This window comes from Melanerpes formicivorus, unplaced genomic scaffold, assembly GCF_026170545.1.
Source record: "Melanerpes formicivorus ecotype bairdi unplaced genomic scaffold, bMelFor1.0.p_v2 SCAF_83, whole genome shotgun sequence".
Classification (NCBI taxonomy): Eukaryota; Metazoa; Chordata; class Aves; order Piciformes; family Picidae; genus Melanerpes; species Melanerpes formicivorus.
In genome coordinates this window covers 1,544,799-1,569,904 of record NW_027142435.1, presented here as the reverse complement: position 1 = coordinate 1,569,904, position 25,106 = coordinate 1,544,799, and the positions used below count along the sequence as shown (strand labels likewise).

At 58.1% G+C, this 25,106-nt stretch overlaps 1 protein-coding gene across 1 annotated transcript in view; it reads left to right on the top strand.

Moving 5' to 3' along the window:
- Window positions 1-25,106, top strand: part of LOC137454742 (fibrillin-2-like) — an 82,061-nt gene that overhangs the window by 7,685 nt on the left and 49,270 nt on the right. Inside the window, exons 3-8 of the mRNA XM_068164987.1 lie at window positions 4,449-4,531; window positions 4,631-4,729; window positions 8,993-9,088; window positions 12,016-12,111; window positions 23,557-23,754; window positions 24,610-24,735. Of these exons, the coding sequence (XP_068021088.1) occupies window positions 4,449-4,531; window positions 4,631-4,729; window positions 8,993-9,088; window positions 12,016-12,111; window positions 23,557-23,754; window positions 24,610-24,735 (698 nt within the window). The remainder of the gene's footprint in view (window positions 1-4,448; window positions 4,532-4,630; window positions 4,730-8,992; window positions 9,089-12,015; window positions 12,112-23,556; window positions 23,755-24,609; window positions 24,736-25,106) is intronic.

Genomic DNA, 25,106 nt, shown 5'->3' with positions numbered 1-25,106 from the left:
GGGGAAAGGATGAACTAAATGCCAAGCATGAACTAAATGTCAAACCAAGCAGCCCCAATGCTCGCACAAATAACCATTAAGCAAGCAACCTGGAGCCCTAAATCACAGCCAGAGCCCCGATCTAAGCTGTCCTTAAACTCATTAAGGCAGAGACAATTTGAATTGACCCTCTCCTGAAGGGCCCAGCGCTGACAAATCCATTTCTGGGGCAGGGTTTGAATGGGATTATTAACTTTAATGAACTATTGAACAGTTTCCAAGAGCAGGAATGTGTTTAACAAAGGGGAAAGGCAAAGATGATTAGTCTGCAGGCAGCTGAGCTCTTTGGCTCCTGGAGGGCTTCCTGGAAGTTCCTGGCTTGCCTGTTTGTTCAAGTAGGAATAAAAAAGCTCAGCTACAGCCTGACTTGAAACACAACTAATTATGTCAAGCCCATTAATTATGGCATGGCCACTGCCATTGAGAAGATGGATGGAGCAGGGCTGGGTGGAGAGGCATTTGTCACACCTCTGGCATTGCTCTCAGCCACCAAAAGGCAGGGAGGGGCAGGGGAGGTGTGAGGAGCAATTTGTTTGCTGCAAGAGCGGCCAGGGATTGGCACAGGCTGCCCAGGGGGGGTGGTGGAGTCCCCAGCCCTTGGAGGTGTGCAAGAAATGTGTGGCCATGGCCCCTGGGGACAGGGTTTGGTGGCCCCAGTGGTGCTGGGTTGCTGGCTGGACTGGAGGATCTCTGAGGGCTTTGGGTTGTGGTTGGACTCAAACAATCCCAAGTCTCCAGCTCTAGAAGGATGTTTCAGCTGGCTTGGAAAGAAGTGAGCTCTGAGTGGGGGTCAGCAAACTTCTGCTGCTGTAACTCTGCTGAGAGGCTTTCATTTCCTCCCCACCCCTGAGTGGGGTCCCTGAAAGGCAGAAGCTCAGCTTTGCTTTCCTTAAGGAATTGATTTCTTGCCCTTGGAGCTGTAGAGAACGTTTGGAGTAAGCAGCAGGGAGGCAGTGGAAGCTGAAAGGTCTCATCTCTTACCTTGAGCTTGGAGGTTGTGCAAGCAGCCTCTCTCCTGCAGGCTGTGGGGGCTCAGCGGAGGCAGCCAGGAGCTGTGCACATGGTGAAAAGCAGGTTTGTGGTGGATGTCCTTAGCTGCACCAAGAGAAACTGCAAGCAGGTGCAGCCAAAGAGGACTCCAGGACTCTGAGGTGGAATTGTGCTGCTTTGGTTGCCCCCAGGCTGGACCTAGATGGTTGTTGTGGGATCCCTCCAAGAGAAATATTCTGCCCCATTGCACTCTAAGTGTTGGGTTAGGTGTGAGAGGGAGGTCAGGCATGCCCAGAGGACTCTTCTTCTGCAAGGAGGCACATTTGGGGCACCTCTGCTTAAAAAGGATGAGGAAGAGCCTGGTCAGACTCTAGCAGCTCTGTCACAAGGGAGAGCTTCTGTGGTGTGAGGCTGCTGGAGCCCTGCAGCAGGCTGCCCAGAGAGGCTGGGGAGTCTCTTTCTCTGCAGAGCTTCCAACCCCACCTGGATGTGTTCCTGGGCAAGCTGCTGTGGGTGCCCTGCTGGAGCAGAGGGGTTGGACTGGATGAGCTCCAGAGGTCCCTTCCAGCCCTCACCATGCTGGGATTCTGGGATCTTTCCTGCCTTCCCACACCACATTCCTGCCCTGGGCAGGACGTGGGGCTCTGTGCTCCCAGACTTGGGCTTAGTGTGAGCAAACCTCACTTGAGTAATCCTGCAGCTGGAGCTTCTCTCACTCTCATCCAGTTGCTCCTTGAGCACATTTCAGCTGCTTCCAGCTCCATGTCCTCCACAGGTGTGGACCTTGGGGTTTCTCCACTGAGCCAGAAGTGGAACACTACAAAGCAAGGAGGAGCAAAATGAAGGCAGCAGCTGGAAACTTCTGACTTAAGCCTCCTTTGCTGCTCTAATTTCAACCCCTTACCCATGAACCCAGCACTGTCACCTTAGCACCAAACCATGGGCCCTCAGCACCACATCTCCATAGCTGTGAAATCCTTCCAGGGCTGGGGACTCCACCACTTCTCTTGGGCCACTTCAAATAGAGTCACAGAATGCATCAGGTGGGAAGGGACCCTCAAAGGTCCAAATCCTCCTGCAGTGAGCAGGACATCTCCAGCTAGGTTGCTCAGGGCCCCATCAAGCCTGACCTTGCATGAATGAACAATGGAATTGTTGAGATAAGGAGGGGCCAGGGCTGAGTTTCCATGGGTGGCACCAAAGGCTGCATCTGAGAACTGGGAGATGCCAAGAGACAAAATCCCCACCAAGAGCAGAGCTGTGGCCATGTGCTGTGGCAACTCAGGGAGCTGGCAAGAGAAGCCTCCCCCCCAAGTCCCCAGGGGAGCTGGAGGCATGGGAAGGGACTGGGAGACAGCCCAGCCCACAAGGCTGCCCGAGGTGCCAGCCTGCCCGTGGGGACACCACAGGAGTGGCATCTGGCTGGTGCTGCAGCAGCCTGTTTCTGTTAGCAGCTTGGGAAACACAGCCCAGGGCAGGGAGCTGCTGCCTGCTGGCTGAGCAAGCGGCTGGGAAGGACTCAGGGCTGCCAGGGATTGTCAGATGCCTCGAGTGACCCCAGCAGGGTTGTCCTCGGTGCTGAAGGTAGGAGAGGGCAGGCAGCACAGCCTGGGGGGTCCAGGCTGAGGGCACTTTGGAGGCTCAGAAGGTATCCAACAGCAAAGTCAGGTCATCCTGAGCATCCTGCTGCCCCCCAGCTGTGTCCTCAGTGCATGAAGGTCTTCATCCACTCCTGCAGCCATGGGAAAAAGAACCCCCAGCTGGGAATGGACACTCCAGACTTGGAGTGGTGTGGGCTGCAGAAAAGGAGGCTCAGGGGAAGGGTCTGGAGAGCAGGGCTGGGGAGGAGCAGCTGAGGGAGCTGGGGGTGTTCAGGATGGAGAAGAGGAGGCTGAGAGGAGACCTCATTGCTCTCTGCAGCTCCCTGAGAGGAGGCTGCAGCCAGGTGGGGTTGGTCTCACCTCCCAGGTATCAGGTGAGAGGAAATGGCCTGAAATTGTGCCAGGGGAGGGTCAGGTTGGACATGAGGAACAAAGAGTGCTCAGGGATTGGCACAGGCTGCCCAGGGAGGTGGTGGAGTCCCAGCCCTGGAGGTGTTCAAGGAACCTGTGCCCATGGCAGCTGGGGCCATGGTTTGGTGGCCAGGGTGGGGTTGGGCTGCTGGTTGCAGTCCACCCCAGAGGTCCTTCCCAGCTGACCCAAACCTTTGCTTCTGTTGTGGGCAAGCTCCCTGCAGTTCAGTGCTTTTTTCCTCTCACCTTGGCTTTCCCAATCTCAGCTCTTCAACCACAAGCCCTGGCTGCAGGGGGCTGTTTGCCAGTGAGGTGCCTTTGCTCCCCACCTTCCCCCTGATGAGAACAAGGACTTTCCAGCTTGTATTTCCCAAGCCTCAGAGAGCTGCTATTAATTTTCCAAAGCAATTTTGTCACAGCTTTGCTGAAGAGGTTATTTTTCCTTCCCCCCCCCACCCCCCACCCCCTTCTCCTCCCTGAGTTATTGCTTTGGAATCCAATTTCATTCTCCCTCTAGGTCATTTCTGTGACACCATTAATTCCAAGCCATTCAAAATGGGTTCTCCCCATGGTTTGGTTTGAAACTCTGCTAATTCTTAGCATATGCTCAGCAAAGTTTGGGCTGGGAGGAACAATTGGGGACCCTGAGTAAGTACCAGGGTGTCCAGGACCTCTCCCAAGGTCCCTGTGAACAGCTTGATGAGGTCCTTGGCTGATTGTCCTGGAGGAGGAGGTGGTGCTTGCCACCATGGTTAAAGATACCTCCTTCATTATCAGCTTCATTCAGCTGCCATTTGCTTCCCTCTTGGTTTATGGAGCATCCCTGGAGGAGCCCTGGGGCTGTTGAGCCTGGAGAAGTGCAGCCCCAGAGGGGATCTGAGCCATGCTCAGCAGGAGCTAGTGGGTGGGGGGCAAGAGGATGGAGCCAGACTTTTTTTGGTTGGAAAAGACCTTTAAGCTCACCCAGTCCAACTCTAACTCTGCCAAGGCTGGGGCTGAGCCATGGCCCTCAGCACCACTGCTCTGGGGCTCTGAAACCCTTCCAGGGATGGGGATTCAGCCACCCCCCTGGGCAGCCTGGGTCAGGCTTTGAGAACCCTTCCAGTGAAGAAATTTCTTCTTGTGCCCAACCTGAACCTCCCCTGGGGCACCTTGAGGCCATTTCTTCTTGTCCTGTCCCTTGTCCCTTGGGAGGAGAGCCCAACCCCACCTGGCTCCAACCTCCTTTTAGGTTGGGCTTGATCTTAAGTTCTCTTCCAGCCAAACCCTGCTCTGGGCAGCATCCCTCAGTGCCCAGAGCCATCCAGCACAGCCTGTCCTGTTCAAGGACCTTCTAGCCACCACGAAGAGCAGAAGCTGAGCTTGCACTGCCCAAACCCCAGGCCAGATGTTGCTTTTCCTTTGCAGCCCCAACGTCTGTGGCTCCAGGTTCCACTCCTACTGCTGCCCCGGCTGGAAGACGCTGCCCGGAGGGAACCAATGCATCGTCCGTGAGTAGCCAGCCCCGTGCAGGCCACCCAGCAGCACAAACCACAGCTGTGGGCAAGCTCCCAGGGTGCTAACTGTGCTGTGTCCTCCTCCTCTTGCAGCAATCTGCAGGAACTCCTGTGGGGATGGCTTTTGTTCACGGCCAAACATGTGCACATGCTCCAACGGACAGCTCTCACCCAACTGCGGCTCGGCTGGAGGTAAGAGGACTTCAGCTGCTGGCTCTGCTCAGCCCAGAGCAGCTCTGGGGCATTTGGTGCTGCTGGTTGTGCTCAGCTCTGGGGCTTCTGGAGCTGCTGGCTCTGCTCAGCCCTGGGGCATTTGGTGCTGCTGGTTGTGCTCAGCTCTGGGGCTTCTGGAGCTGCTGGTTGTGCTCAGCCCTGGGGCATTTGGTGCTGCTGGTTGTGCTCAGCCCTGGGGCATTTGGTGCTGCTGGTTGTGCTCAGCCCTGGGGCATTTGGTGCTGCTGGTTGTGCTCAGCTCTGGGGCTTCTGGTGCTGCTGGTTGTGCTCAGCTCTGGGGCTTCTGGAGCTGCTGGTTGTGCTCAGCCCTGGGGCATTTGGTGCTGCTGGTTGTGCTCAGCCCTGGGGCATTTGGTGCTGCTGGTTGTGCTCAGCTCTGGGGCATTTGGTGCTGCTGGTTCTGCTCAGCCCAGAGCAGCTCTGGGGCATTTGGTGCTGCTGGTTGTGCTCAGCCCTGGGGCATTTGGTGCTGCTGGTTGTGCTCAGCCCTGGGGCATTTGGTGCTGCTGGTTGTGCTCAGCCCTGGGGCATTTGGTGCTGCTGGTTGTGCTCAGCTCTGGGGCATTTGGTGCTGCTGGTTCTGCTCAGCCCAGAGCAGCTTTGGGGCATTTGGTGGTGCTGGTTGTGCTCAGCTCTGGGGCATTTGGTGGTGCTGGTTGTGCTCAGCCCTGGGGCATTTGGTGGTGCTGGTTGTGCTCAGCCCAGAGCAGCTTTGGGGCTTCTGGAGCTGCTGGTTGTGCTCAGCCCTGGGGCATTTGGAGCTGCTGGTTGTGCTCAGCCCAGAGCAGCTTTGGGGCATTTGGTGGTGCTGGTTGTGCTCAGCCCAGAGCAGCTCTGGGCTCAGTCTCTCCCAGTCACAAGGAAAGGAAGTTGCCCTCTGTGCATCAGTGATGTGTTCTGGGTTTGGCAGCCAGGTTCTGATGGGACCTGGGCAGCAGGCATGGAGGCTTTCATTGCTGGTGATGCTTTCACTGGAGGTCCTCTCCCTGCCCTTGGTTCCCAGAGATTTGCCACCTGCTTGCAACTTCTGCTCCTTTGGTGGGAGAAATCCTGTGGGATGCAGAGAAGGGCAATGAAGCTGGGGAGGGGTCTGGAGAACAGAGCTGGGGAGGGGCAGCTGAGGGAGCTGGGGATGTTCAGTCTGGAGGAGGCTGAGGAGAGACCTCATTGCTCTCTACAGCTGCCTGAAAGGAGGTTGGACCCAGATGAGAGTTGTCCTCTGCTCCCAAGGAACAAGTGATGGGGTGAGAAGCCTCGAGTTGCCCCAGGGGAGCTTTACATTGGATAGGAAGAACAATTTCATCCACAAAAGGGTTGCCAAACCCAGGCCCAGGCTGCCCAGGGCAGTGGTGGAGTCTCCATCCCTGTGGAGATGTGGTGCTGAGGGCCAGGGGCTGGTGGTGCCCTGGCAGTGCTGGGCTCAGGGTTGAGCCTGATGGTCTGCAAGGTCTCTTCCAACCCCTTCTGTCATTCCCCCACCCCAGTGCTCAGCACCAGGGCTGTGTGAGCTCTGCTCCAGAGCCCTTTCCCAGCCCTGCAGGGAGGAAGGTGCTGGAAGCACAAAGGTTTCTGGAGCAGGCTGCATATGGAAGCAATCAGGGAGGAATGTCAGGAATGCTGTAAGCTCTCTATACATTTGGGCACAGCCCTGGCATTCCCCCGAGCCTGGGGTGGATTTCAGGCTGTGTTGGAAGGGGGTGGGGGCTGGGGGGTGGGGGTGGGTTCCTCTGCAGGGGCTTCATCAAATCTGGCATTCATTGAGGGGATGTTTGGATCTGCCTTTATCATGAATGCTTCAGGGAGGTAAAGCAGACAGCCTGTGCATTCCAGAGGCAATCAAAGCCCTCTGCCTCTGCCTGTCATAACACAAAGAGCACAGAAAAAACCTCTTGGTTTCCTACTTTGGGGAGAAGAGAGGTTTTGGGAGTCCTTTGCAAGGGACTGTTTGGATAGGAGAAGTGAGGGGGCAGGCAGAGAAGCTGCCTGCAGCCTGCACTGCTGAGGGCTCTGGGGAGCAGCTGCAGCCATCTGTGGAACCATAGAATGGTCTTGGTTGGAAGGGACCTCCAAAGGTCACCTGGTCCCCCCCTTCCCTTCAGCTCTGCTGTAGAGCAAAGCCAATCCCATCCCAGCCTGGGAAGGTTAACCAGGGTGAGCTCAGCCACAGAACCAGGGAATGAGGGAACTGGGGAGGTTGGGAGAGACCTCTGAGACCATCCAGGCCAACCCCTCACCCAGAGCTCCCAATGCCACCACTGCACCACCTCCCTCAGCACCACACCGAGGTGGCTTTCAGATGGGGACTCCACCACCTCCCTGGGCAGCCTGGGCCAGTGCCTGAGAGCCCTTCCTGGGAAGAAATTGTTGCTCATCTCCAGCCTGAACCTCCCCTGGCACAACCTGAGGCTGTTTCCTCTTGCCCTGGCACTTGCTGCTGGCTCTGGGCAGCCTCCCAGTTTGGCCCTGGTGGCTTTCCCAGGGCTGGGGGGCTGCAGGGTGGGCACCTGCTGGGCACAGGGCCTTTGCCCAGGCAGCTCTCGTGGCTGACAGCCTGGGCAGTGCTTTGGAGCCCCAAGCCTGGCTTCAGGGCTGGTGGAGCCTTCATCTGAATTCAGCCTGCCCCCTGGCCATGGAGCAGAGGAAGAAGAGGAGACATCATGACTAATTCAAACCACACCAGCAGTGCTTGGAGTAAATGTGGAGCACATGTGCTGAGCATTCCAAAAGCAAAGCCCTGAGACCTCCCTTCCCACTCCTCCTTCCTCCCAAGCTCCCTAGGAGCGAGGTGGCAGCCTTGGGACGGTGCTGCCAAGCTGGGAGCAGTGGTGGAGACCCCAGCAGGCTGTGCAGTGGGAGCTGGCCAGGCTGGGGAGCTGGGTGGGGAGGAACCTCATGGAATTCCAACAGGGCAGCCTGCTCCAGTGTCTCACAGCTCTCATGGTGCAGAACTCCCTCCTGCTGTCCAACCTAACCCTGCCCTGCTCCAGTTCCAAACCCCTGCTCCTTGTCCTATCCCCACAGCCCCTCCTGAGCAGTCCCTCCCCAGCCTGCCTGCAGATACTGAAATGCAGCTCTAAGGTCTCCCTGGAGCCTCCTCCACGCTGAGCAGCCCCAACTCTCTCAGCCTGTCCCCATAGCAGAGGTTCTCCAGCCCCCTCAGCATCTTTGTGATCCTCTCTGGCCCCTCTCCATCAGCTTCCTGTGCTGGGTGCCCCACAGCTGGCCCCAGCCCTGCAGGTGAGGTCTCCCCACAGCAGAGCACAGCAGAGCAGAGCAGAGGGGCAGGATCCTCTCTCCAGCTCTGGCCACACTGCTGTGGCTGCAGCCCAGGCTGCCCTTGGCCTTCCAGTGCCCATTGCTGGCTCCTGTCCAGCTTCTCCCCCAGCAGCACCCCCAAGTCCCTTAAACCTCCTCTTTGGGTTCTCCTTCAACTCTGGAGTGCTGAAACAGTTAAAGGCCACTCTGGGTTGGTGTCTACATGGGGCTGAAAGCTCCTGGCTCTCCTTCCTTGCTATTGTTTTCCTCCAGTGCATTTGTCACATCCAGGGTGTCATCATCTGGTGGGAATGCTGCCCTCTGAACCCAGAAAGAATAGAGGAGCTGTGCTTCCCTGCTCAGAGTCCTCCCAAAGCCCTCTTGGGTGAAATGAGTTTCACCAGCAGGCCACAGGGGGATTGTGAGGAGAAAAAGAGGAGAAATGTCTGACAAGATGATGGCTTTGGGCTTCTTTGGTTTGCTTTGGCTTTCCCTCCACCAAAGAAGTTCTCCTGAAGCATCTCCCAAGGCTTGAAGCTGAAGGCTTTGAGCTGAGCAGCTCAGGATGGAGAGGGGCTTGGTGCAGAGGTCATGGAGTGTGGCAGGGTGAGAGGTGATGGCTCCAGAAGGGTCCAGAAGTTGGACTGAGATGAGACATGGGGAAGAAATTCTTCCCCAGGAGGGTGGTGAGGCCCTGGGACAGGTGGCTCAGAGAAGCTGTGGAGGTTCCAAGCCTGGAAGTGTTCCAGGCCAGGCTGGATGGGACCCTGAGCTGCCTGGGCTGGTGGGAGGTGTCCCTGCCCATGGCAGGGGGTTGGGACTGGATGAGCTTGAAGGTCCCTTCCAGCCCAACCCAGGCTGTGAATCTGAGACAGGTTTTGGACTCTCACTGCACCTGAGGTGCTCACCTCCCACCTCCAGCAGCCCTTTCCTTGCCAGCTGACATTTCCCTGCTCTTCTCCACAGTCCAGACCTGCAATGTGAGATGCATGAACGGTGGCAGCTGCAGCGAGGAGTCCTGCCTCTGCCAGAAGGGCTACACCGGCACCTACTGCGGACAGCGTAAGTGCCTGCAGCCCCCTGCAGCCCCCCCTCCCCTGCAGCCCCCCCTCCCCTGCAGCCCCCTGCTCCCTGCAGCCCCCCCTGCTCCCTGCAGCCCCCCCTGCCCCCTGCCGCCCCCCTGCCCCCTGCCGCCCCCCTGCCCCCTGCAGCCCCCCTGCCCCCTGCAGCCCCCCCTGCTCCCTGCAGCCCCCCTGCTCCCTGCAGCCCCCCTGCCCCCTGCAGCCCCCCCTGCTCCCTGCAGCCCCCCCTGCTCCCTGCAGCCCCCCTCCCCTGCAGCCCCCCTCCCCTGCAACCCCCCTGCTCCCTGCAGCCCCCCCTGCTCCCTGCAGCCCCCCTGCTCCCTGCAGCCCCCCCCTGCTCCCTGCAGCCCCCCCTGCTCCCTGCAGCTCCCCTGCTCCCTGCAGCCCCCCCCCCCTGCAGCCCCCCCCCCCCCCCGCAGCTCCCCTCCCCTGCAGCCCCCCCTGCTCTCTGCAGCCCCCTGCAGCCCCCCTGCCCCTGCAGCCCCCCTCCCCTGCAGCCCCCTTGCCCACAGCCTCATGCAGCCTGCTGTGGGTGCCCTGCTTTAGCAGGGCCTTTGGGCTGGATGATCTCCAGAGGTCCCTTCCAGCCCCCACTGTGTGAGGTTCCCACTGGGAGAGGCTGCCCAGGGAGGTGGTGGAGTCCCCAGCCCTGGAGGAGCCCAAAAGCCACCTTGGTGTGGTGCTGAGGGGTGTGGGCTAGTGGCAGTGGTGGGACTGGGAGCTCTGGGTGAGTGGCTGGACTTGGTGATCTCCAAGGTCTCCCCCAGCCTCACCAGTTCCAAGGTTCTAAGCCTGTGAGAGTTTACTTTCAGAGGTCACAGAATGGTTGGGGGTGAAAGAGACCTCTGGAGACTGAGTCCAACCCCCCTGCCAGAGCAGCATCACCCAGGGCAGGTCACACAGGAGCACATCCAGGGGGGGTTGGAAGCTCTGCACACAAGGAGGCTCCACAGCCTCTCTGGGCAGCCTGCTGCAGGCCTCCAGCAGCCTCACACCAAAGAAGTTTCTCCTCCTGCTCAGATGGAACCTCCTGGCTTGCAGTTTGCCCCTGTTGGCCCTAGAGTTGGGCTGTGTTCCCCTCAACTGCTCCTCAGCCCCCACTGATTCATCTCTGCTGAGCTTTCCAGAGGGCTGGAGCAGAGGCAGGCTCAGCAGATGGAACATCTCACCCTGAGCAGCTCCAGCTTGGGCAGACCATCAAATAACAGCAGCCCAGGGCTTAGAGTGGAACGTGAGAGGTGACCTTAACGATGTGCTGCCACCAGCTCCACCTAGAATGTCCTCAGAAGAGTTTTCATCATGGCTCAGATATTGGCAAGACATCACTGACAGGGTGGGGAGCAAGGGAGAGTGCCACTGGCAGGGGCCCAGCCCAGCAGAGCTCAGCTTCCCTGGCTCTAGGATGGGTGCAAGGCTCTGCAGTGCAGCAGCACCTGGCCTCTTGCAGCTCAGAGCTTGCCACCAGACCACTGAAGGCCACCCTGAGGGCTTGCAGATGATTCATGGATTGATAGAATGGGGGTTGGCTTGGAAGGGACCTTCAGGCTCACCCAGCTCCAACCCCCTGCCATGGGCAGGGACCCCTCCCAGCAGCCCAGGATGCTCAGGGTGCTGTGCACCTCTCATCAGGTTCTATCCTTCTCATCTCCAGTGCATGCTGGTGCTGGGCAGCTGTGCAGTTCTGTGGAGGAGCTCTGGGAGGTGTCCCAGCAGGCAGAGCAGTCTGCTGGCATCCCAGTGGGGTGGTGGCATCCGTCAGGACCTGCAGGTGCTGATGTCCTGTGGAGAAGTGGTGCTGCCCCTGCAGCCCTTCAGCATTCAAAGGGAAGGATGGAGAGAGACTTTCTGCCGGGGTCTGCTGGGCCAGGATGAGAGGAGGTGGTTTGAAACTGCAGCAGGGGAGATCTAGCCTGGAGATTAGGGAGAAAATCATCAGGGTGAGGGTGGGGAGGCACTGGAGCAGGCTGCCCAGGGAGGCTGTGGCTGCCTCCTCCCTGGAGGTGCTCAAGGCCAGGCTGGGTGAGACCTTGAGCAGCCTGGGCTGGTGGGAGCTGTCCCTGCCCATGGCTGGGGGTTGGAACTGGCTGATCTTGAAGGTCTCTTCCAACCCAACCCATTCCCTGAAGCTGTGAGCAGCCTGGATCTTGGCTCTGGGCAGCTGGCAGTGAGCAGCCAGCAGCCCTCTCCTCTCTTGCTCTTTTCACACGTTAAACATTTGCCTCTGTGCAGCTTCCCCCCCCCCCCCAATTCTATCAGTTCCCCTTGACATTTAAATCCCAGTGCTGACCTGAAGGAGCCCAGATTCCAGAGCTCAGGAAATCCTCTCAAGTGAAACAAGAGTTGATGGTCTGTTCTAAAAGGCTTCATTCATAAACAGGAAGCAATTCTCCAGGGGGCAAAAAAGACTAAAAAACCCTCCCCAGCTTTGTCTCTGTATGGTCACTGCATGCAGGAGACTCCTGGTGGGTGGAGGGGATGTCCCAAGCCAAGAGGAGACCTCCCTGTGGCCTTCCAGGATCTGCAGGGGGCTGCAAGAAAGCTGGGGAGGGACTTGTGAGGGTGTCAGGGAGGGATAGGACTGGGGGGGATGGAGCAAGACTAGAAGTGGGGAGATTGAGATTGGATGTGAGGAAGAAGTTGTTGCCCAGGAGGGTGGTGAGAGCCTGGCACAGGCTGCCCAGGGAGGTGGTGGAAGCCTCCTGCCTGGAGGTGTTTGCAGCCAGGCTGGAGGTGGCTGTGAGCAACCTGCTGTGGTGTGAGGTGTCCCTGCCCATGGCAGGGGGCTGGGGCTGGCTGAGCCCTGAGGTCCCTGACAAATCCATGATTCCAAGCCCCACCAGCCCCAGCTGGGGTCCTGCAGGAGCTGTGAGTGAGGTGTCTGAGCTCTGTCTCTCTCTGTGCCAACAGCTGTGTGTGAGAATGGCTGCCAGAACGGGGGGCGCTGCATCGGCCCCAACCGCTGCGCCTGCGTCTACGGCTTCACCGGCCCCCAGTGCGAGCGAGGTAAGCCCCAGGGCCCCAGCGCAGCCCCCTGCTGCCCCCCAGCGCAGCCCCCTGCTGCCCCCCAGCGCAGCCCCCAGCACAGCCCCCAGCGCAGCCCCCTGCTGCCCCCCAGCGCAGCCCCCTGCTGCCCCCCAGCACAGCCCCCTGCTGCCCCCCAGCGCAGCTCCCTGCTGCCCCCCAGCGCAGCCCCCTGCTGCCCCCCAGCCTTCCCCAGGCTTTGGCTGGGGGGTGCCTCGGGCAGAGCCTGCAGGTGAATGATCTGCAGGAAGGGATGGGTGCAGCCTCGGGCGGTTTGCAGAGGGCTCTCTTAGAGCTCTCTGTCTCTGCAGGGGGACCTGGCCAGGCTGCATCAATGGCATGGGGCTCAACAAGGTCAAGAGCTGGGTCCTGCCCTCGGGTCACAACGGCCCCAGGAAGGCTCCAGGCTTGGGGCAATGGAAGAGGCTCTAGGCTTGGGGCAATGGAATAAGCCCCAGGCGTTGGCCAGTGTGTGCCCAGGTGGCCAAGAAGGCCACCAGCATCCTGGCTTGGGTTGGGAACAGCGTGGCCAGCAGGAGCAGGGGAGTGGTTGTCCTCCTGTGCTGGGCAGTGGGGAGGCCACAGCTGGAATTCTGGGTTCAGCAGGTGGAGCTGGGCCCACACACAGCTGGCAGTGTAAGGACTTGGCCAGCTGAGGCAGGAGCTCCATGGGCTGGGGGCTGGGGGCGAGTGTTCTGCTCCCCACTTCTGCAGCCCCCTGCTCCTTTTGCCCAGCTGCAACCCAACTCAAACCTCCATTTCTGGCCTGGGTTGGAGCTGTGCTGTGTGCTGGAGGAGGCATTTGGGGGGAAGGAGGTCAGCTCCATGTTACCATTACAAAACAAATCATAGTCATAGAATGGGTTGGGTTGGAAAGGACCTCCAGAGGTCACCCAGCCCACCCCCCCTGCACTCAGCAGGGACATCCTCAGAGCCCTGTTGAGCCTCACCTTGAACATCTCCAGGGATGGGACCCCAACCACCTCCCTGGGCAACCTGTCCCAGTGTTCCACCCCCCTCATGGGGCAGAACTTGTTCCTGAATTACAACTCCTGATGTCATCAGTGCCCAGGGCTCAGAATCCCCCAGTGAGCATGGACCTGGAACTCCCAGAGGTCGAGGTCCCAACCTTTGCAAGCTGCTTTGCTGGGTTAGTTCCTAGGCTCACTTGGGGGAAAAGCCTGGAACCTGCTGACCAGAACTTAAGGTTTTCCATGAATTAAAAACCCAACCAGCCCAACCCAAACCTCTTACTGTGGCAAAAGCATTTGGAAGGGAAGCACGAAGCCAGCTCTGGTTTATTGTCAGCCTCAGGCTGTTCCATGCCAGCTGCCCAGCCAGGGCCAACCAAAATTGCTGCAGGAAGAGCCACAGTGAGAAGAGGACTCTCAGTGCCATGTGGCTTTGCTGTCCCCCAGCCAGGCAGCCTGGGCTGAGGGACCAGGGTGGGTTTCCAGCTGGGCACTGTGGGCAAGGCTGAGGCTCTGGCTGGGCTGTGAGGCTCTGGCTGGGCTGTGAGGCTCTGGCTGGGCTGTGAGGCTCTGGCTGGGCTGTGAGGCTCTGGCTGGCCTCTGTGGCTTCTCCCTTTGCTGCTGGCTGAAGTGGACACCACACCACACTGATAGGATTGTTGGCACAGGGAGGGGGGTGGTTGGGGGGTGGGGGGCAGAGGGGCAGGGAGCAGAAATGAAACTGAAACACGAAGCCAGTGTGTAAAACTCCCAGGACTGAGATCAAAGCACCCTGGAACTTTTCTGCTTTCCTGGCTTCTCCTCCCCCCCCCCTTCCCCCCCTCCCCACGTTTGGGCTGATTCTGTTCAGCTCCAATGTCCCAAACTTGGCCTGCTCTTGCCTCCTCATGTTGTTTTTTCCATGTTGGGGGATTCTTGGCACCATGATTTAGAGGGTGAGATAGGAATAACAGTTGGTTTCCGGTAGCCCAGGATCAGTCAGCGCTGCTTGAGCAGCGGCCAGGCAGAACCTGACAGGCTTGTGCAATGTTCCCTGGGCTGCAGGAGGTTTCTGCTGAGCCTCACGCTTGCAGGTGCCCTGTAAAAGGCCTCTGCTGTGGCTGGAGCCTCACATTTATTGGATGCAGGGAAGGGAGAGGTCTTTCAAAGCCTCCAGCAGACCTTTATTGAAGGAACTCTGCCTTGCTCCCAGCTCCTCCTCCTCCGTCTCCTCCTGCAGACCTCTTGAGCACTGCAGTTGGATGCTCTCAAAGCCCTCTCCCTGCCTTTGGCCAGCACACACACACAGAGGTCTTATGAGGTGCAGCTGAGGGAGCTGGGGGTGTTCAGCCTGGAGAAAAGGAGGCTGAGGGGAGACCTCATTGCTCTCTGCAGCTGCCTGAAAGGAGGCTGGAGCCCGGTGGAGGTTGGTTCCCCTTAGTGACAAGAGATAACACAAGAGCAAACAGCCTTGGGTTGTCAGGGGAGGTTGAGGTTGGACATTAGAAGAAACTTCTTCACTGGAAGGGTTCTCAAAGCCTGGCCCTGGCTGCCCAGGGGGGTGGCTGAATCCCCATCCCTGGAGGGGTTTCAAAGGGGCAGAGCTGTGGTGCTGAGGGCCATGGTTCAGCCCCAGCCTTGGCAGTTAGAGACTGGTTGGAGTGGATGAGCTGAAAGCTCTTCTCCAAGCACAATGATCCTGTGATTGGCTCTGCTTTAGTGCTGGGAAGGTGTGCTGGACCCCCTGGCAGGGTGTGAGGACAAGAGCCTTTAGAGCCTTTCTCTTTTGAAGGCTCTACCTTGCAAGATTCCTTCCCCTAAACCCTTGAACTGCATCTGGAGAGCTGCTCACTCTCCCTCGTGTTCCTTTGGGTCGCTCCTAGCTGCCAAGGGTCTGAAGTGTTGAGGTTTGGGAACCCATATGGACAGTTGGCTGTGTGTGGAACACAAAGTAAATAATAACTAACTAACTAACTAACTGAAAAGGAGCTGGACATTTCTTAAAGAGACTTCTGGACCCAGCAATGCCAGGAGTGAGAGCTCCGGAGTGTGCTGGGCCCTGCGTGCCTGGAGAGGCCGGGGAAGGAAGGAAGGAAGGGGTCTGAGCAGGGGCAAGCTTTGGAGACATCTTGTAATGTATAAAATTCTTTAAATAAAGAGAGCATTTTTACAAAGCCTTCAGAGATTTGGGTTAGGCCAGACTTGTACTCAGAGACAAAACAAGCTCTCCAGCTGTGTACACACAGCGCTGGGCTGCCAAGACAAACAGCGAGCCTGCGCTGCCAGGCGATGGGAGAACTGACACGGCTCAGGGAGGCTCCTGGCTGGACAGGCTCTGGGTCTGCAGCCAGGTGAGGTGGTGCTGAGTGACCCAGCAGCAGTAGTCAGGCTGACAGCAAAGAACTTAACCCTTCCAAGGAGAAAATGAAGCCCTGCTCCGTCTCTGGGCTTGGTGAGGTGAAGTCCCTGAGCGGAGACTTGGCCGCTGTGGGGTTTGTGTTTGGTTTCTCCACTTGGGGCTGTGGTGGTTGAGGTCTTTGCAAGGGTCCTTGGGGCTCTCCCAAGTGAAACCAGGCTCAAGGAGCAGCTTGGAAGCACCAGGGAGCATCCCCAGCTCTCAGTTTAATCTCTGAAGGAAGGTTAATTCCAAGCAGAGCCTGGACTCGATGGGCTTAAGGAGCTTTTCCAACCTGAAACGCTCAGGCTGTGTGTAGGGAAGGACAGGTCTCAGCCCAGGGCTCCCTGATGGAGCTGGGAACGTGGCTGAGTGTGCTGGAAACCCCTTGGATTCCTGCCTGCATCTCTGTGGCATCTCAGTGCCATTCACTGTCTGGTGAGACTTCACTCACCTCTCTCCTTCCCACACAGGCTGATGTTCCTCATCGACCACTAGAACTGTTGAGGCTGGAAGAGACCTTTGAGTCCCCCTGCTCCCCTAGAGCTCCCAACCCATTCCACAGCCACTCAGATCTGTGCTGAGGAGCTGGGATTCTCCAGGGGGGGAAAAAAAGAGCTCAATTCTGGTTGTTCTCAGTGCTCAGAGAGCTGATCCTTCCCCCTTCTGAGGTCTCCTTTTCCCTTTCCCCCTTCTGAGGTCTCCTTTTCCCTTTCCCCCCTCTGAGGTCTCCTTTTCCCTTTCATCCCCTTGAGGTCACCTTCCTGGCAGGGCTTTGGGGGTGCCAATTATAAGCTGGCCCAAGCAGTGCCCATCTGTGGTGCTGCCATCCACCCCCCCAGCTCTGCCTCCAGCTTCCTCCAGGGCTTTCCATTTGACTTTCTTTTTTGCCTCAAACGAGAGAGAGAGAGAGAGAGAGAGAGAGAGAATTTATCTTTCTTTTTCCCCCCTTCCCCTCCCCTTTTAAACTCCAATCAACCAAACTCCTGAGAGCCAAGCAACAGCTTCTGCTGCCCTGGGCTCCATGAGCTGCACTGCTCTGGGGCTCCAGTGAGAGGCTGCTTTGTGATGGAAGCCTCCTAACCACCTTCACACCTCATTCAGGAAATTCTCCACTCCAGAGGTAAATACCTTAATCGCTGGGTACTCAGAGAACCTCAGCATCATTTCCTCTCCCTCCTTGACATCTCCATCCCCGAAGTTCTGAGGGGCTGACCCCAGGCAGCCATGTGGTAACATGACCTCACAATTACATCAGTGTGGGAGGAAAAAAGCTGCAGCACAGGAAAAGTGAATCTGTGGGGAGCAGGGAGGCCAACTTGGGCTTCTCTCTTTTTAAGAGTTACAGGAAAAATGAAACAGTTTTGATGTCAGGGCTCAGCTCCTGCAAGTAGGAAAAAATGTGCTGGAGAAAGTGGCAGCCTTTGACTCAGGTGGAGGTGTGGAAGCTCCTCCTGGTTTCCAAGGGTGAGGTTTACCTTGGGGTTATTTTTTCCATCCCCAGTGCTGGAGCCTTCCCTGTGGGTGCCAGCTGCTGCCTTCCATGAGGGAAAGTCTGCCTTGAGGGTGGGAAAATAAGATCTGGAGAGTAGCACTTTCCATGGAGACTGTGGTGCCCAGGTTTGGGGCACTGCAGGAGGTCCTTGCTAGGTCTTCATGTCCTCTTCTTCAGCTCTTCAGTACCAGGGTGGTGAGAGTCTGGCACAGGCTGCCCAGGGAGGCTGTGGCTGCCTCCTCTCTGGGGGTGTTCAAGGCCAGGCTGGATGAGGCCTTGGGCTCTGAGCTGAGTCTAGTTGAGAGCTGTCCCTGCCCATGGCAAGGGGTTGAAGGAGATGAGCTCTGAGCTCCCTTCCAACCTGAGCCTTTCCAGGACTCTACAGCAGCTCTTTCTCATCCCCAGCCTGCTCAAGAAGCCTGGAACCTCTCCAGGGAGTTGGATTTATTCAGGTTAATTTATTCTCTCAGTCCCCAGCCTTTCAGAACCTCTCCAGATGCCTGGAGCATCTGAGTCTAGCTGGGAGGTGTCCCTGCCTCCCAATAACATCATCATCAGTAGGATTCCCTCTCAGCCTTGTCCCCTCCAGACCAAGCAGCCTCAGGGCTCTCAGCCTTGTCCCCTCCAGACCAAGCAGCCTCAGGGCTCTCAGCCTTGTCCCCTCCAGACCAAGCAGCCTCAGGGCTCTCAGCCTTGTCCCCTCCAGACCAAGCAGCCTCAGGGCTCTCAGCCTTGTCCCCTCCAGACCAAGCAGCCTCAGGGCTCTCAGCCTTGTCTCCTCACACTGGTGCTGCAGTCCCTTCAGCATCCTCGGAGCCTCTCTTGGATGCTCTCCAGTACATCCTTCAACTGGAGAGCCCAGAACTGGACCCAGTCCTCCAGATACTTAAGCACTGGAAGGATTGCTGTGGATTTTCCTGTCTGGAGGTGATTGAAGAGCAAGTCCCCTCAAACCTTGGTGGGGTCTAATTCTCATAGTCAGGAAAAGGAGGGGGTTGTGTGTGTGTGGAAACCAAATCCCTCCCTCCAGCCGTAGCTTTCCCAGTGCCAGACACCCTGTGCCATGTGTAAACAGAGAGCAGGATCCAAGACACCATCTTGCAGCACACTGATGGATGCTGTGCCTCAGCATAAACTCTGCTTTAATCCACTTGGATTTCCAGATGGTGGGAATATTGCAGGAGTCTCCATTACTCTTGCTGGCAAAGCCTTCCCACCTCCCCCTCCAGAGGAGAGTGATTAGGAGTGGCTTTGTCTCAGCTATTCCCCTTCATAATGGCAATAATAAGCTCTTGCTTTTGCCTTTCATAATAGGCTATTTCCTCTTCATAATGATTTCCCTGCCCCCCATCCCCTCCCCAAATTTTCAGTCGAATTTGGAGGCTTAGGAGAAATGGAGCAGCCACACAGGATGTGTCTGATCCCTTCCCCTCCATGTGAAAGCCACAGCAGGAAGCAGCCAAGAGCAACACGGTCCCTTTGCTCCCTTCGAACTGCAGGCACAGCCCTGAGCTTCCCAAGTGCTGCTCCTAGTGAAGGGCTGAGTAGGGCTGGACAGATCCCATCCCATCGGCTGGAACCCCCCCAGAGATCGTGCTGGCAAGAAAGGGACCACAAAGTGCTTCGTGGCCCTGCAGGGATGCCTGAGCCAGCTCAGCTCCCCTCTGGGGACTGCATTGCCCCTTGAGATGCAGAAGCTCTTGCTCAGTGGCATCCTTGCCATCACCTCCTCCCAACTCATTGTCCCAGAAGGAAGGGAGGCAAAGTCTGCCCCCAAATGCTTCCCACCTGGCAGACAGAAGCTCTGCTTCCCTCCCTCAGGAGCACCCAATGCAGGGGGAACCTTCTCCAGTCCAGCCCCCAGCCCCAAGGTATTTTCCCCTCCATCTCCAGGAGCCTGCCCACAGCCCTGACCTCTGCCAAAGGCCTTTAGGAGGAGCAGGCAGAGCTGTGTGGGGAAGAGTCTGGAGCCACCAAACCTCTGTGCCACTCCCAGCACCTCCATCCCTGCCCCTCCACCTCTGTGCCTAGCAGGCAGAACCTGGGGGTCTCTTCCAGGATGGAGGAGCCAGCATGGCAGTGCCAGGGCTTGGAAGGGACCTCTGAAGATCATCCACCCCAGCTCCAACCCTCCCAGGCCTCCCTACAACCCCTCTGGTGCTCCTGGCCCCGTGGTGCTGTCTGTGTGCTTTGTGGCTCAGCTGCTGCTGGAGTGGGAGAGCCCTGGGAGGAGGAGGAGGACGAGGAGGAGGAGGAGGGTTGTGCTGTGGAGCTCTCTCTCAGGTTTCATCAGGGCTGAGGCTTTGACAGGAAACTGTAAAAATAGGACAGGAAAACTTGAAAAAAGTTCTGCCTTTACTATTTCCTTGGAGTGTGTTTTTGCAGCACTTGGAATGTCTGGCCTGAGGAGCCACCCCCAGCCAGCTTTTGCTTTTCTGCTCAAGTCCAAACAGTTAAACATCAGGAATGTGGCTGTGTTTGGATGAGGTAAGGAAATGACTAGGTGGAGAAAGTATTCCATGAGAAAGGAGCCCTTGACTGGGAGACCCTCACTGCTGTTCTCCTCCTGTCCACCATCTCCCCCCTCCCACCCAGGCTGTCACGTCCCAGCGCAGCCTGAGAGCCTCAGCAGAGCCTTGGAGCTGCTGAGACCTCTGATCCCTGGCAAATCCCTGCCTCCCCCACTCCCAGCAGCAGGAATAATCACAGGGGGGTTGGTTGGCTCCCCTCTGTTGGTCTCTTGGCTGGTGGCTCTTGGATGCTGTTCCCCTCTCTGCTTTCCCATCCCTTTATGGTCTCCCCAGCAGCAGGGCAGGAATTGCTCCCTCAGCACTTCGTGGGGAAGTTATCAGCTGGCCCAACAGGTCCCAAAGGGCTTGGCCAGGCTGCTCTGTGGGCTCTCCAGGGAGCAGGCAGCCAGAGCTGTGTGGGAAGCTTTTTGGGCAGAGGGCTCTGCCAGCTGAGTGCCTTCTCTTGGCTGCTGCAGCTCCTGCTGGCTCCCAGCGCTGGCTGGAGGTTGTGCTCCAGAAGTCCAGAAGGTTACAGACAGAAGGAGTGGCAGGGCTGTGCCTGGGGCACCAAACCTCCTGCTGATGGAAGTCATTCATTGAGAACAGAAAGAGAGAGAAGATCTGAGGGCTGGAAGGGCTCTGCTGTGAGGCCAGGCTGAGAGAGCTGGGCTTGGGCAGCCTGGAGAAGAGAAGGCTCCAGGGAGACCTTCTGGTGGCCTTTCAGGACCTTCAGTGGTCTGGTGCCAAGCTCTGAGCTGCAGAGGCCAGGAGCTGCTGCACTGCAGAGCCTTCAACAAAGGCTGCACCCATCCTGGAGCCAAGGAGGCTGAGCTCTGCTGGGCTGGGCCCCTGCCAGTGGCACTCTCCCTTGCTCCCCAGCCTGTCAGGGATGTCTTCAAGTGCTTGAACCCCTTGGAACCTCCCAGCCCTTCCATGCAGTGCATGGCTGACAGCAGATGTCCACAGCAACCAGGAAGCATTCCTGCACTTGCAGCCTGGACTCACTGAGTAGGAAAGTTCAGGATGCCTACAGGGAGGTTTTCAGGAAGCTGCTTGCAGGAGGAATGTGGTGGAAGAGCATTTGTAATGGCAGGGATCCCACCCAGTGTCTCCCCAGGGACCTCAGGTTGGAATGACCATCATTAGCTCTGGGGGATCTTAAGGATCTCCATGACAACCATCCCAACATGGACACAGGGACTGAGCTCTACTCCTGTTACACTTCCTCTTCTGAGCACAGCTGGGGCCTGTGCTGGCTGCAGGGTTGAGCAGATAAGACCCAGCACAGCTCTGCAGCATCTGCTGACATCCCTGGTGCAGGCTGGGTGATGCTGCAGAGCCCTGCCTGGGGCAGGTGAGGCTCTGAAAGCAGAGAGAGCAGCAAGGGGGCAGATCCTCTGTGGGTCGTGCCAGCTGGCTGAGGCTTCTGTCATGGCTTAAGTTGTGCCAGGGGAGGGTCAGGCTGGAGATGAGGAACAACTGATTTTGCTGCAGGAGTGGTCAGGGATTGGCAGAGGCTGCCCAGGGAGGTGGTGGAGCTCCCACCCCTGGAGGTGTTCAGGAAGCTGTAGGTGTGGTGCTTCAGGATGTGAGTTGGTGGCCATGGGAGCTGGGTTATGGTTGGACTGGGTGAGCCCCAAGGTCTTCCACAGCCTTAATGATTCTGTGATTCCATAGAGCCCTTTGCAACCTCACTGCTGACTCCTCTTGCTGGCTGCAGTGGTTGGAAGCTGAGGCAGAGCAGGGCTGGACTGCAGCTGAGGAAGAAGTTGTTCAGCATGAGGCTGGGGAGCCACTGGCACAGGCTGCCCAGGGAGGTGCTCAAGGCCAGGCTGGATGAGGCTTTGAGCAGCCAAACCTAACTGAGAGCTGTCCCTGGCCCTGGTGGGGAGGTTGGAGGAGATGATCTCTGAGCTCCCTTCCACCCTGAGCCACTCTGGGATTCACTGAATCTCTGAGGAACCTGTGGCTGAGCTCCTTGGGGTGGTACCTAGAGAAGGGCTCTGGCTGACTCAGAAAGGTCAACTCACATCGAGGCAGAGCCCCAAAACCGAGGTGTGGAGAGGAAAGGGCTAAGTGTGCAGCTCCCAGCTGGCTCTGCTGAGGCCTGGTGGGATTCACCCATGATGAGAGCAGGGCTGTGAGGAGAGCACCACAAAGAAAGGCACCAAGAGAGATTACTTTTTCCCTCTGTAGCTGACTTCTTTGGAAGGGAAAGAAGCCAAGGAAATTGCAGTCTGGAGCAGGAAGCTTGGCTGCATTCCAGCTCCCATCTGTTGCTAATTTTGATGGGCAAATTATTAACTTTTTTTAATGAGGCACCAATCAGATTTTTATGAAGGAAATCTGCACACCCAGGAGGTGTCTGAAGCCCTTTCCCAGCCCAGGTATGGATCCCCTCTGCCAGGAGCCCTCTCACAGGTAGTTGTCCTTCAGAAGTTTGGTCTTTGCTGGTGCATTTCTTGGGAAGGAGGTGAATTCCCCACTGGAGGCTGAGGTTTCTTCCTGCTGCCTCTTTCAAGCTCACTCAACCTTCCTTTTCCAGTGTCCAGCAGTGGGATGTGGATGAGGACTTGGCTGTCCTGGTCTAGCAGGAGGTGTCCCTGCCCATGCCAGGGGAGTTGGAACTGGATGGTCTTTGGGGTCCCTTCCAGCCCAACCCATTCTGTGGGTTCCACCTGCAGATAGAGACTGCAAGAATACTGCAGTGAGCTTTTATTTTGGGGGGGGGAAGGGGGAAATCATTCAGCACCTTTTCACCTCCACAGAAGAGATTTGAACACAGCAAGGCCAGGGACTGGCAACATAAAACCCCAACCTCTCAGCTCCCTGCCTAACTTAACCTCTGCAGACCTCCTGCCTGGACATTTGTGGGGCTGGGGAAGGGCAGACTAGGGAAGGGCAGGCTGAGGAAGGGCAGGCTGGGGAAGGGCAGGCTGGGGAAGGGCAGGCTGGGGAGGGGCAGGCTGGGGAAGGGCAGGCTAGAGAAGGGCAGGCTAGGGAAGGGCAGGCTAGGGAAGGGCAGGCTGGGGAGGGGCAGGCTGGGGAAGGGCAGGCTGGGGAAGGGCAGGCTGGGGAAGGGCAGACTAGGGAAGGGCAGGCTGGGGAAGGGCAGGCTGGGGAAGGGCAGACTAGGGAAGGGCAGGCTGGGGAAGGGCAGGCTGGGGAGGGGCAGGCTGGGGAGGGGCAGGCTGGGGAAGGGCAGGCTGGGGAAGGGCAGACTAGGGAAGGGCAGGCTGGGGAAGGGCAGGCTGGGGAAGGGCAGGCTGGGGAAGGGCAGGCTGGGGAGGGGCAGGCTGGGGAAGGGCAGGCTAGAGAAGGGCAGGCTGGGGAAGGGCAGGCTGGGGAAGGGCAGGCTGGGGAAGGGCAGACTAGGGAAGGGCAGGCTGGGGAAGGGCAGGCTGGGGAAGGGCAGGCTGGGGAAGGGCAGACTAGGGAAGGGCAGGCTAGGGAAGGGCAGGCTAGAGAAGGGCAGGCTGGGGAAGGGCAGGCTAGGGAAGGGCAGGCTGGGGAAGGGCAGGCTGGGGAAGGGCAGGCTGGGGAAGGGCAGGCTGGGGAAGGGCAGGCTAGGGAAGGGCAGGCTGGGGAAGGGCAGGCTAGGGAAGGGCAGGCTGGGGAAGGGCAGGCTGGGGAAGGGCAGGCTGGGGAAGGGCAGGCTGAGGAACCTCTGCATGAAGCACAGAGCAGAAAGCAAAGCAGCAGCTCCAGTACTGCTCTCCAGCTTGGTCTTTTTTTGGTCTTTCCATGACTGTAGATTTGTGGGTTTGGTTTTTTCCATGGCACTGCCATGAGGGTGGTGGAGCCCTGGAACTGGTTGGGTCTCCATCCCTGGAGGTATTCCAGGTGAGGCTGGACAGGGCTCTGGGCAACCTGATCCGCTTGAGGATGTCCCTGCTGACTGCAGGGGGGTTGGACTGGAGGAGCTTTGGAGCTCCCTTCCAACCCAACCCATTCTCTGGTGACTTTGCAGCTGCCAGGCTGTGGTGGTGGGAAGGGGAAGAGGCTCTCTGTGTGGGGCAGCAAACCCTGCAGGCTGTGTCTTGGTCTAACCCTTGGATGCTCTCCTTCGCCCCTCAGACTACCGCACCGGCCCCTGCTTCAGCCAAGTCAACAACCAGATGTGCCAGGGCCAGCTCAGTGGGATTGTCTGCACCAAGACCATGTGCTGTGCCACCATTGGCAGGGCCTGGGGTCACCCATGTGAGATGTGCCCTGCCCAGCCCCACCCCTGCCGCCGAGGCTTCATTCCCAACATCCGGACCGGAGCCTGCCAAGGTAAATGCCAGGGAAGGGCTTCTCAGAGGCAGCCAGAGGAGAGCTAAGCTCAGGCCCCAGCCAGAGGAGAGCTAAGCTCAAGCCCCAGCCAGAGGAGAGCTAAGCTCAAGCCACTCTAAGCACCCCTGGAGAGCCACAAGGATGAGGAAGGGGCTTGAGCATCTCTCTTATGAAGCAAGACTGAGAGGCTTTGAGCCACCTGGGCTGGTTGGAGGTGTCCCAGCCCATGGCACAGGGGTTGGAATTAGATGATCTTGAAGGTCCCTTCCAACCCAACCCCTCCTATGAATCTATGAACACCTGGAGGATGTTCCCTTACCCACCCTGATGTGCACTGGAGGGGTGAAGGGTGAATGCCTGCCAGGAGCCCTGAGGCAGAGAAGAGTTAGGAGATGTAAATCCACTGCTCAGTCATAGCATCACTGTGCTTGGAAAGCCCCTTCTGGTCCTCCAGCCCAACCATCCTCTGACTCTGCCAAGGCTGGGGCTGAACCATGGCCCTCAGCACCACAGCTCTGCAGCTCTGAAACCCCTCCAGGGATGGGGATTCAGCCCCCCCAGGCAGCCTGGGTCAGGCTTTGAGAACCCTTCCAGGGAAGGAGTTTCTTCTAATGTCCAACCTCAACCTCCCCTGGGGCAACCTGAGGCCTATCCCTTGTTCCCTGGGAGAAGAGACCAACCCCACCTCACTCCAAGCTCCTTCCAGTGAGTTGTAGAGAGTCAGGAGGTCTCCTCCCAGCCTCCTTCGCTTCTTCCTTGGAGCAAAGCTGCTTCTTTCTCACGGTGCTCCCAGCATGCTGGGGTGCAGCCTTCCTCTGCTTCCACTTTCTAACCCCTTTGCCCTTCCTCCTGTAGATGTGGATGAGTGCCAGGCCATCCCTGGGCTCTGCCAAGGTGGGAACTGCATCAACACAGTTGGCTCTTACGAGTGCAAGTGCCCTGCAGGACACAAGCAGAGTGAGACCAGCCACAGGTGTGAAGGTAAGGCCAAGGACTTCTGCAGGGAGGGCTCCAGAGGAGTGATGATCCCAGCAGGCTCTATGCTGTGGGACCTGGGCTCAGCCCTTCAGAGAAGCTTTTCCAGCATGAGACACCAGCCACAGAGGTTCCCACTCTGGGTGGGGGGAGGGGGTGGACATTCCTTGATGTTGAGAAGACCTCTGTGGCTCTTCCTTGGCAGGATGCCATGAGACTTGCTCCAGGTTCAACAGAAGGACTCCTTGCAGTGCTCTGGCATCCCAGGGCTGGCAACCAGCAGAGCCCAAAGCAGCTATTTTAGGTGCCCCTGGAGGGGAGCAGCAGCTCCCCACATCCCCTGATGTCCTCTGCAGGTTGGCTGCCCAGTGGGCAAA